The 12,543-nt window shown below is 35.2% G+C and overlaps 1 protein-coding gene across 2 annotated transcripts; it reads left to right on the top strand.

Moving 5' to 3' along the window:
- The first annotated feature begins 3,064 nt into the window (after positions 1-3,064).
- On the top strand, positions 3,065-10,152 carry LOC123909524 (C2 and GRAM domain-containing protein At5g50170-like). 2 transcript variants are annotated; one of them, XM_045960365.1, is made up of 9 exons: positions 3,065-4,599; positions 5,770-6,957; positions 7,160-7,342; positions 7,449-7,732; positions 7,878-7,994; positions 8,148-8,410; positions 8,509-8,677; positions 9,357-9,623; positions 9,715-10,152. In XM_045960365.1, the coding sequence occupies exons 1-9, from the start codon at positions 4,245-4,247 to the stop codon at positions 9,922-9,924; spliced, it is 3,036 nt and encodes a 1,011-aa protein (XP_045816321.1). In that variant the 5' UTR covers positions 3,065-4,244; the 3' UTR covers positions 9,925-10,152. The 2 variants fall into 2 exon arrangements, with proteins under 2 accessions (XP_045816321.1, XP_045816322.1); XM_045960366.1 differs by having other exon boundaries at positions 4,467-4,599; positions 5,712-6,957; positions 9,715-10,122.
- Positions 10,153-12,543: the final 2,391 nt, after the last annotated feature.

Raw genomic sequence — 12,543 nt, 5'->3', positions numbered from 1 at the left:
GGTGAAAGACCAGAAGATCTAACTTTTTCTTTGAGGTCTACCAACGTTGATCTTGTGAGGACCAAAAGCATGAAACAACCTAAAGTAAATAAGGGCATGCTAAACTCATGGAGGAAGAAGCTTGGAGCGGCCGTAAGCAAATTTATAATTTATGAGTGTTTGCCTATGAATTTATCTAATTCTCTCTGGTTGCATAATTTGATTTATATAGCCTCTGAGGTGGGAAAAACTAAATTTCCAACTCCTTATGAAATCTCAAATGTGTATTTAGAGGCTGAATATGAAGAAATGAAGCAATGAATAACTGGTATGAAAAAAACTTGGAAACAAAAAGGGGCAACAATAATGTGTGATGGTTGGACAGACGGTATCAACCATTCTCATATTATGAATTTTTTAGTGTACTGTGAAAAAGGAACAGTGTTTTGGAAATCAGTTGATGCTTCCGATGTTGATAGTAGAAACACAGATTACTACTTTCAATTATTGGATAAAGTTGTGGACGAAATTGGCGAAGAATGTGTTGTTCAGGTGGTTATAGACAATGAAGCTGCACTAAAAGCAGACAGTCATAAACTAATGGAAAAGAGGATATAGGGAAGAAAAAAAAAATACAAAAGTTATTAAGTGAAGCAAAGTTGGTGACAACATTCATCTACAACCATACGTATATTGTGAGTCTCATGAAAAAATATAATGGAGGTAGAGAGATTGTTCGTCCTAGTGTAACCCGATTTGCAACACAATTTCTACAACTTCAATCAATTGTGAATCAGAAGGAAGGTCTGGAAAACATGTTTCATTCGGAAGAGTTTAGAAAAACAAAATATGGCAAAGAGAAGAATGGGCCAGGATATGAAGCAAGGAAAATTGTTTTGAGCAAGGAGTTTTGGAGTAAAGCCAAAGACATATTGAAGGTGTACAAGCCTATTGTTCAAGTTTTGAGACTAGTTGATGGTGACGAGAAACCAACAATGGGTTTCCTATATGAAGCCATTGATCGAGCAAAACAGGCAATTCAAAAAAATTCTCGTTATCATTCCACCTATAATGATATAATTGACAAGCGTTGGAAATTCATGCATTCTGATCTTTATTCTGCTGGTATGTCTATATTTTAATTTTAATTTCTTCATATAATTTTAAAATATGTTTCTTCATGTCATGTAATTTTTTCATGCATTGTGATTATATTTTTTTAATTAGGTTATTTTCTTAATCCACAATTTCAATATGGAGTTGAACATGGAGATGATATCTATAAGGAAACATTTGAAGGGACGGCTAGAGTGATAACGAAATTAGTAAGAAGTATAGATGATCAAATCAAAGCTCTGAATCAGGTTAGTAATAAATGAAATATTTTAATATAAATTATTTGTTATAAAAAATATGTTTACATATTAATGTATTTTGTTACGTTATTTAGTTGACTCTTTACAGAGAAAAGAGTGATTCATTTGGTACAGTCTGACTCAAGATTCTTGGTCAAAGATGAGGGCAGGTAAAATACTAATCCATTTTTTATAAGTTTCGCAAAATTAACTTTGTTTTTTAATATATAATTATAACCAATAATTTGCTTTTTTTTTATTGTTTATTTACATAGATTCTTGGTGGGGGTATTACGGTACATGTGCTCCTGAACTTCAACTTGTAGCTATAAAAGTTGTTAGTCAAACAACTTTTGCTACAAATTGCGAGAGAAATTGAGTACATTTAGTTACATTCACACAAAGACGAGGAATAGATTGAAGTATAGAAAGTTACATAAACTTGTCTTCACACATTACAACATGAAGCTGAAAATGAGACAAGAAATGAGGAGAAGTCAAGAAGAAATAGAAACAAGTTTTGATCCTATAAATCTTAATAACTATATATTTCAAGAAGATCCTTTATCTGAATGGATAGAAGAGAGAGAAAATCCATTATTGGATGGAGTTCAAAATGCAAAATGGTTGCATATAGAAGATACAGATGATGAGATTGTGGAAGTTGATGATGATAACAATGGATCAAATGATGGTGATGGTGGTGGTTTAAGTCCACCAAGCGGTAACAGTGGTAATATGGGTGGTAATGAAGAAGCTGGCGAAGGTGGTGGTGGTGATGATGAAGAAGATGCACAAGTAGACCATGACCCATACGGTGAAACACCACCTATTTATAGGCGTTATAGAAATTTGACTGATATGGATCGTTCTGATGGTTCACTACTTAATAGTGGAGGAGATGTGTCACATTCTAGATCAAGAAGAGGTAAAAGGAAATAAAATGTTCCACTTGAAGATTCTTCTTCTTCTAGTATTGCTCTAAGTTTTAGTGACTTTGGGATTTGTGATTCTTCTCAAAATAGTCAACAATCTTATCTGCCTATTTATCAATATCCTTATTTCAACTCATATAACCAATATGCAAGTGATCAAGCCCCTTCCAACTACCAACAAACAATGAATTACCAAGATCCTTATTATGAACAATCAAGTGGTGGATTTTTTGGTTACGTCTTTGGGCAAGGAGCTACACAAGATGATAGTCAGAGTGAAAGTACAAGTAATGTTCCTCCACGTCATTCCACCATGTGGTAAAAAATATCATGTAAGTTATATTTTAAAAAATTTATATTTATATTTAGTTAATTTTTGTGATGGGAAATCTAAATACTCTTGAGTTATTAAAATATTTGATTATTAATTTTTCTTTTTTTTTTTTTTTTTTTTTTGCAGCGAAGACCATATATTTATATGGAGATAAATATGATGTTGCTTTTCAAAGTCAAAATTGCAACTTAGTGCATTTATCTATTTGTGATGTATTAATTGTATTAATATTTCCATAAACAATTATGAATGTTATTTATGTTAATATTTCTTCCATTCGAGTCAAGGTTATATTATTCATAAATAAGACACAATGTTTTAAAAATGAATTAAATTTGATATAGAATTATAAGTAAAAGATATACCAGGAATTACAATAATTACAGTATTTTTTCAAATAAAAAATTATTTCATGCCGCAACGGCCACAATTACATCACAGTGTCCGCATTAGCAGCAATCGCACATGCAACCGCAATTTAAAACCTTTGCTGTACCCGTTCCTTCTTCTCTCATCAATACTGAAATTGTCACCACAACCGCATCCACTACCGACGAACCCCTGCCTCAGCCACAGCCGACATAGAATCAACAGTCGTGGCTCTTCAAATCGGCCATTACCATCTCCTGCCTCCGTCCTACTGACATGGAATCAACAGTCGTATCTCTCGTCACTACCAGAACTTCCTTCGAACCCCAAAACAACAGCAAATCGGAGAGGCAAAGGAGAGCTCCGCCGATGGGATGGATGAGAGGGCGACGGCGATGAGAAAAGGGAGGCGCGATCTGTATAGAGAGAAGGAAGCAAGATGAACGCTTTTCATTTTGTTTCTGTTTAACAAATGATTACTTTTTTTTCAAAGTGGTTACTTTTTAATGAGCCCTTAGATTTACTTTTGCCACTTATCAATGAAAAGGAGTAAAAGGAGCAAACACAAATGGAGCAAAGCTGCATTCCTGTGTAAGATAAGTAACTGTGCTCTTTAGCTATGAATCACTGACACAGACATCGGACACAACACACAACACAGACATGATTCAATGTAATTATAAGCAGTGTCGTGTCGCGCCTAATCCGAGGAGTGTCCGTGATTCACAGCTCTTTATTCTTTGAGAGTTTTCATTGGCTTGTATTCAAGATAGAATAGAAGAATGTTTGTTGATTCTTCTTCGCCTGCAAAACATATCTCCCCACCCACCGCCAACTTATTTTACTTTAATCCTGCGCCAATACTTATCCTATACCTCATGCTATCTATTTCTGCTTTGAAGTTTCCTTTGGCAGGAAACACACAAAACCAGACGAAAACAAAACACAATTTAAAGTAAAAGTTTGGCCTCATAATGACCAAAGCTCATAAATTTGACAACGTAAATAAAATAATCTGAGTCAAGAAACCACCTTTCATAACTAACGACAAAAGACCTTTCATTTACCCAAATCTCAAGCTAACTTCTAATTCAATCCAATCTTTTCCAAATTCTCATTCCGTTAACTCCACGTTCTACTCTGTCACATTGTCACCATTCCACGTGTCATTTCTTCAACTTCCACGTCATCTTCCCACACTAACAAAAGTGTTTTCTCTTCTCAAACATGTTATGTTACACCGCTTTTGCTTTATATTTATAATAACAAGCTATGTTGAAGAAGTTATATGTATGTGTATTGGAAGCCAAAGACTTACCCGTAAAGAATTCTCGTGTGAAGCTTCAACTTGGAAAGCTCAAGTACAAGACAAGGATATCCAGAAACACGTTCAATCCCATTTGGAACCAGGAATTTGTTTTCAAGGTGGTGAAGGATATTGCAGAGGAAGTGCTTGTTGCCACTGTTGTTAATGATCACAGTTATGGTGATGTAGTGGATTTTGTCGGTGAAGTGCGGATTCCGGTTGGTTTTGATCAGGAGGATAATAACAAGCAAATATTGCCACCGACGTGGTTCTCCCTTCAATGTTCTAACAAGAGTGCCAGATTTTTCAACAAATTTTCTGGTTTGTTTTCTGAACTTAATTATCTTCATTGGGTGATCACGTTGTGTTTGATATTATGCTGCTTATCAATTTCAAATATTGTGGACTATTAGAGCTAACTGTATTTATGTAGGAAGTTAGTTAGAGTTAGTTACAAAACGGACTATCGGAGGGGCTGAAACCACTTGATGTCAGAACTGACCCCGAACCAGATTAGGCGGTCCGGTGGGCCGGATACTGTGGTGAAAAAAAAAAGAGGTTAGAGTTGCTAGGGGCGTATCTAGCCCATTTATAAGGGGTTCAATTGAATCACTCAAATTAAAGAAATGCAAATATACCCCCTATATATTTTGCATTTTGATTTTTTTTTTTTTACCACTAGCCCAAGGAGTCCAAGAACTCAAAAGTTTGAACCAAGATACCAGGGTCTTGAATATGCCACTAAGAATTGTTAAGTTAGTTGTTAACCTTATTATAGTTAACTTTTATGAGTTTTTTGTATAAAATAAATGGAATGAAATGAAATGTTAAACTTAATATGGTATCAGATTCGTTGGACCATCTGCTACTAGGTTACTTATGTCAGGCTCAATGTGCTAAAGAGTATCTCGTTGGATGAGAAAAAACCTCACTTTATAAGTGGAATAGTCCTCACCTTAGAAGTCGGTTTTGTAGGGTTGATTTAGCCCCAACTCAAATTCTAATATGATATATCATAAATTTTTTAATTATTTTCTCTATTATAATTGCAGAATTCTGAAACTTCACTACATAACATTTCTGAAACTTCACTAGATAGCATTATTTCATCGTTTAAATTCATGGTTCCTAGTTCCTACATTCCTGCATAGTACTGTAATATTTACTAAGGAACTCAGATGGAAAACTGGTAATATACATGAGTTGGTGCTGCATTTAACATCCTTAGCAGTTGAGTTCAACTTTCAGCTAAAGCTCGACCTTGAACTTCATGAATCAAGTTCAAAAATTAATTGTAGTATTGAACTTAAAACTAATTTTGAGTTGTTTCGATTTATTGCCAATCCTACTTAAGATTTCTATTTTTCCTTATACACTGTTTTGTGAAGGTTTAACCATAGTTTTTAATTTCTTTTGTGTTTCTTGAATTGCAGTTCAACATACCAAACTGATTTGTTTTTTGTCTCAATGGCTTGTGCTGTATATAATCAGGGAAGATTCTCCTTACAATTTCTCTTCATTGTAAAAGTCGTGCTTCTTCGATGAATCATAAGCATTCTCCAAACTCAACTATTGCAGACTTGGATGATCTTCACACTTCATCGCAGCCATCTTTTCATAAAATTCGTAAAATGGGTGAAGGCAAACAATTGTTGAAGGTTATTGCTAATCGTCTAGATAGGATTTTTAATAAAAAGGAACGGAACTCAAAATCGGTGGATTGTTCAGAAACATCAAATTCATTATCTGATTATGAAGATAGTGTAGAAGAAAATTCACCCCCCCCATGTAGCTTTGAAGAAGGCATTGCAGTAATGGAAACAAGAGATGAACAACCAGAAAGTCCTGAAAATTTGCCGGGTGGTGTTCTAATAGATAAAATTTATGCAGTATCTCCATACAATCTTAATGTGGTTCTTTTCGCACCGAATTCTCAGTTTAGGAAAGATTTGGCAGAACTACAAGGGACAACAAATTTGCAAGAAGGGGCTTGGTCCTGGAAAGGTGAAGACATGTCTTGTTTGACTCGAGTTGTTACCTATACAAAAGCTGCTTCAAAATTAGTCAAGGCTGTTATTGCCACTGAGGAGCAAACCTATATTAGAGTGACCAAAGATGAATTTGTTGTACTTGTTAGTGTATGCACTCCTGATGTTCCATATGGGAATACATTTCGGGTTGAATTGCTTTACAAGATAATGCCTGGAGAAGAGGTGTCTTCTGGGGATGAATCCTCACATCTTGTGATATCATGGGGAATTGTCTTCCTACAAAGCACAATGATGAAAGGTATGATAGAGAGTGGAGCTAGACAAGGTTTGAAGGAGAGTTTTGATCAGTTTTCTAACCTACTTGCTCAAAGTTTCAAGGTACTAGATAAGCAAGATTTGATAAACAAAGAACACTTGTTGGCAACTTTGCAGACTGAAAGCCAGTGGAATTGGTGGCAGGCTATTGCATACTTCTGGAATTTCACAGTAGTTTCGACATTTTTTATGGTTTTGTATCTGTTGCTGCATATTTTAAGGTGTGGTCCTAGTCAACCTCAGGGTTTGGAGTTTAGAGGGATTGAACTGCCAGATAGCTTAGGAGAGCTAGTTACAAGTGGAATTTTAGTTATCCAGTTGAAACGTGTTTATCATATGGTATCTCACTTTGTGCAAGCTAGATTTCAAATGGGTAAGCATGTTATTTGAACCTAGTGTTATTATACTTGTTATCACTGTCATCCTATTTTATTTGAACCGAGTGTTTATACTGGATCACCTCTATTTTCACAAATTATCACCGGTGTCTACATGTCTGGTGTCCGTATACGTCAGTAATTCATATATTTCAAGTAAATTCATGTAAGCTTTTTGACTTCATTCTCTTCTAATAGGAACTGACCATGGCATGAAAGCACATGGGGATGGATGGGTTGTTACTATAGCTTTAATTGAGGGAGTTGAGCTGGCCGCATTGGAGTCAACAGGCCTGTCAGATCCCTATGTAGTTTTCACCTGTAATGGACAAACAAGGTCAAGCTCTGTCAAGCTTGAGACATCAGATGCTCAATGGAATGGTTTGCCTTCTTACTTGCTACTTATTACAAAAGAAAGAAAGAATTGTTTTGATGTGAATGTTTCTTTACTTATATTTTGCATTGGTTTTTATACTAATATATGTAGAGATATTAGAGTTTGATGCTATGGAAGAACCGCCGTCAGTTTTACATGTGGAAGTTTTTGATTTTGATGGTCCATTTGACCAAGATGTTTCACTTGGACACGCTGAGATCAATTTCCTAAAACACACATCAACAGAATTGGCAGACATGTGGGTCATGCTTGAAGGTAAGCTAGCGCAATCTGCTCAATCGAAGTTGCATTTGAGGATTTTCTTGGACAATAATAAAGGAGTTGAAACTATCAAGGATTACTTGGAGAAAAAGGAAAAGGAAGTAGGCAAAAAGGTAAGCACAATCTTCCCCATACCCCATGTAGATATACTTTTATTTATTCATAACATGTATACATATATTTGAACATGTGATAGACTCCGAGAACATTTAAAAGTTAATTACTTATTGTTTATGACTACTGATGGTTGGATTGCAGTTGAATCTTCCATCACCTCAAAGGAATTCCACATTCCAGAAACTGTTTGGATTGCCTCCAGAAGAGTTCCTAATCAATGATTTCACATGTTCCCTGAAGAGAAAAATGCATTTACAGGTAGTACACGTGGTTCCAATTTTAAGCACATAGATCTGATAAATACTTTCAGACTGCATAGAGCTTCAAAGTGGAGAATTTTTAGAATGTTAACAAATAATATGAACTTCACAAATTAAATGAACATACCTTCTGATACTGATGCTGATGCAGGGCCGGCTATTTCTTTCGGCAAGGATTGTAGGATTTTATTCAAATTTATTTGGACATAAAACCAAATTTTTCTTCCTTTGGGAAGATATTGAAAACATTCAAGTGCTTCCTCCATCATTAGCATCATTAGGAAGCCCTACATTGGTCATAATTCTTCGAAGAGGAAGAGGTATCGATGCAAGGCATGGTGCCAAGTCACAAGATGAAGAAGGAAGGCTTAGGTTTCATTTTCAGTCATTTGTTTCTTTCGGTTCTGCATCCAGGTATTATTACTCAGCATGCATATATTTCTAATCTTATTCACTGAGTGGATCGTATATATACTCACATTCAGCTGACAACATTTTTGTTTCTACAACAGAACAATAATGGCCTTGTGGAGAACAAGAATACTGAACCCCTATCAGAAAGAACATATTATGGAGGAGCATGAAGATCAAGAAGTTTTGGTAATGCCTGATGACTCTAGATCTATCCTAGAGGATGAAGAAAAAATGTCCAGTATTTACTCTGCTGAACTGCCAATTAAGGTAACCAATCAATCACCATGAAGATAAAATTCACTCTCACCTTTTATAAGTTTTGCAGCCTTATAGCATTTGTTTCTATTTAACTAATTTCAATTCAAAAACCCTTTTCAATCTCTTGAGGGATTGAGTCATGACTTCAGTTTGATCCACTATGAATGAAAAGTAATTTTTTTACACTTATAACAGCACATTATTGTAATAGTGGGACTGTTGTAATGTATGATTGGATTATGTTATTTAAGTATAAATTTGAATTTCATCAAAATTAAATTCATAATTTGATACCTCCTGAATTCAATAAGTCCACATGTTATTTTGGTAAATCGGTATTGGAAGGCAGAAGGAGACATGGCAAATGAAAGTTCCTTATTTGACAAGTTATCATTTACTAAATAACTAGTACTTTTTTAACCATGTTATTGATGCGAAGTATTCAGCTGAATTCACGTTGACTAATCTTTGTTGGGAACCTGACTAACCATCTTTCATGGAGTCTCCCCTTCCAACCGCATTTTTTTTTCCATCCACAAGGTTCGAACCTAGGACTTTGTTTAAAAGATCCGAGTCCAGCTCCGCTCAGACCAACATAATGTAGTTACCTTCTATAAGAATGAGGAATATTTTGTGCATATTGCTATTGTTAAGTCTTTCTTTAATACCTTTTGTTATTCTTGAACAGATGGGATTAGTGATGGAAATTTTTGAGGGAGGAAACCTAGAGCATAAGATTATGAAGAGAAGTGGTTGTATAAACTATGACACTACACCTTGGGAACCAGTAAAACCTGATGTTCGCGAAAGGCGTGTTTCTTACCAATTTAATCGAAATTCATCGGTGTTTGATGTAACAAGCACACAACAAAAGTTTCCAAATACAATCACAGGAGGTTTGATTGTGAATGAAGTTATGGTCCTTAATGGTGTCCCATTTTCCGATCACTTCCGTGTATGTTAAATTTTAAACTCAGTGTTATATTTTATTTTTCATAAATAAAGTTTGTTCATGTTTTTCCATAATATGTTATATTTGCCTGCAGATTCATTTTAGGTACGAAATTGAGAAATCAGCTCTTAGTGAATGTGCTTGCAAGTGTGATGTATACATTGGCATTATGTGGCTTAGGAGCTCTAAGTTTCAGCAAAGGCTCAATCGGAACATAACATCCAAGTTTAAAATTCGACTTGAGGAAATATTTGAACTGGTGCAGAAAGAGATTTTGTTGCTGTCTAACAACTCGCATGTGTAAAGGATGAATGGATTAGTGAGACTAAAAAATTGTAATTTGTATAAGGTGAAAGAAATTACCTCTGTATAGAGTGATAGTTTAATTTTTAATTATAGTTTTCAATAGATAATCATGGTTGATAATAAAAGAAGTTAACTTAATTCTGTGCAAAAAAGAGATTGTTGTACCAAAAATAATTAAATTTGATAGTTTCACTGATTTGAGATATTTTATTTCTTCGTTACATTATATTCCTTCACATTATATTTCTATTATTATATTACTTTCGGTAAAAGTCGTCATCATTTTACATTATGGTATTATGGTTTTAAAGTGTCTAAAATTTATACATGCAAATTAAAGTGTCAAAAATTTGATACAATCAAACTCATAATTAAATATTTATGCATCAAAATATTAATAACAAAAATGTTTATATTTGAGCAATATATATATATATATATATATATATATATATATATATATATATATATATATATATATATATATATATATGTGGAGGTGTTGCCAGATAATGTGGGGGCTAAAGAAGGTGCACCATGTTAAGATCATAAGTGTGCATTCTATTCATTCACAACAAGGGAAGCTCCTTATATAGGAGTTACAACACTTAGCTTATGGGCCAAGCAAGCTAACTAGCACAAGCCACAAGCCCATAGGCAAGCCCAACGCTTACAAGCCAAACTAGATTCTTAGAGGGTAGATTACACCTAACATATCCACCCTTAATCTACACAAAAACAATCAAAAAATACAGTTCAATCAATCAACAATACAGCTGCTCAATCACTCAATTTGCAAACACCTAGCATCTCTCTGAATTTGATGAATGATTCTAGCTTTAGAGGCTTGGTCATGGCATCTGCAATTTGATCACTTGTGCTGCAGTGCTTCAGCTCAAGAGTTCCATCTTTGACAAGGTCTCTTAGAAAATAGTACCTCACATCAATGTGCTTCATTCTTCCATGCATTATGGGATTCTTTGACACTTTTATTGAGGAGCTGTTATCACAGAAGATAACAGTGCTTTTGTTCTGATCCTTCCTTAGCTGATGCAGAATTTTCTTCAGCCACACTGCTTGGCAGGCACATGAAGCTGCTGCAACAAATTCAGCTTCTGTTGTGGAGAGTGTCACTATAGGCTGCTTCTTGGAGGACCATGAAATAGCACTTGAGCCAAGTTTGAATACATATCCTGAGGTACTTCTTCTGTCATCAATGTCACCAGCATAATCTGAATCTGTCCACCCTTGAAGTTGTAATTCACTGCCTCTCTTGTACAATATGCCTAGACTCATTGTACCTTTAAGATACCTCAGAATCCTTTTTGCTGCAGTGAGATGCATATCTGTAGGTTTGTCCATGTATCTAGCAATTAGACAAACAGAGAAAGCCAAGTCAGGCCTAGAAGCAAGTAGATACATCAAGCATCCCACAATCTGCTTATACTTGGTAGCATCAACCTGCTTTCCATCTTCATCCTTGCTTAGCTTGCATCCTGGTACAATAGGGCTGCTTACAGTGTTACACATTCCCATCTCAAATCTTGACAATATTTCTTTAGCATACTTTTGCTGATTTATGAAAATTCCATACTTATCTTGTGTTACTTCTACTCCAAGGAAGTATCTCATCTGGCCTAAATCTGTCATAGCAAATCTCTTTTTCATGGAGTGCTTGAAATCTTCAAACATTTCTGAGTTGTTTCCAGTGTATATCAGGTCATCAACATAAAGACTTACAATGAGAATCCTTCCTTCATCTTGTTTTACAAATAAAGTATGTTCATCAGGACATTTCTCAAATTTCTCTTGTCCAAAGTAAGCTTCAATTTTGCTGTACCAAGCTCTAGGGGCTTGTTTCAGTCCATACAATGCCTTCTTCAGCTTATATACTTTGTCTCCTTTCTTCTGATAACCTTTAGGTTGTTCCACATACACATTCTCTGTCAATTCTCCATGTAAAAATGCACTTTTTACATCCAACTGGTATATTGTCCAATTCTCACTGGCTGCAACTGCAAGAATAGTTCTTATGGTATCCCATCTAGCTACAGGAGCAAACACTTCATTGTAATCAATTCCATGTTGCTGAGAGTAGCCTTTAGCAACAAGCCTAGCTTTGTGCTTTTCAATCTCACCCTTCTCATTGTACTTTGTTTTATAGATCCATTTCACTCCAATCTTTTTAGCCCCTTCTGGAAGAGTTGCTAGCTCCCAGGTATCATTCCTTTCTATGGCTTGAATTTCTTGATTCATAGCCTCTCTCCACACATCATGTTTCACTGCTTCATCATAATCATAGGGATCATTGCTGGTGCTAAACATTGCTTGGATCATCATATTCTGCAATTGCTCATCAATTTCATCACCTGTAACATAGTCATTCAAGTAACCTGGTCTTCTTACTTCTCTTGGACTTAGTTCATCACTTTCTGTGTTCATGTCACTGCTTGATTCTGCTTGATCATGTCCTTGAGCATTGCTACCTTCAATGATGTCTTCATCCTCAGAATTTTCTTCATTTTCACTGTGTTCTTCATTGTCATTTGACTCACTAGTGCTGCCATCAACACTTATCATATCATTGGACTCATGATGTGTATCATTATTCCAATTC

This window comes from Trifolium pratense, linkage group LG2 (genome assembly GCF_020283565.1).
Source record: "Trifolium pratense cultivar HEN17-A07 linkage group LG2, ARS_RC_1.1, whole genome shotgun sequence".
Classification (NCBI taxonomy): Eukaryota; Viridiplantae; Streptophyta; class Magnoliopsida; order Fabales; family Fabaceae; genus Trifolium; species Trifolium pratense.
Note: the sequence above shows the minus strand (reverse complement) of the source record. Positions and strands in the feature narration are given on the sequence as shown.

What these genes read in the sequence shown, in the direction of transcription:
- LOC123909524 (XM_045960365.1), top strand. Translation starts at nt 4,245, where the DNA reads ATGTTGAAGAAGTTATATGTATGTGTATTGGAAGCCAAAGACTTACCC. An exon ending in TCTTTCGGTTCTGCATCCAG is followed by an intron (nt 8,411 to 8,508) that starts GTATTATTACTC and finishes TTTCTACAACAG; the next exon opens with AACAATAATGGCCTTGTGGA. An exon ending in CATTTTCCGATCACTTCCGT is followed by an intron (nt 9,624 to 9,714) that starts GTATGTTAAATT and finishes ATTTGCCTGCAG; the next exon opens with ATTCATTTTAGGTACGAAAT.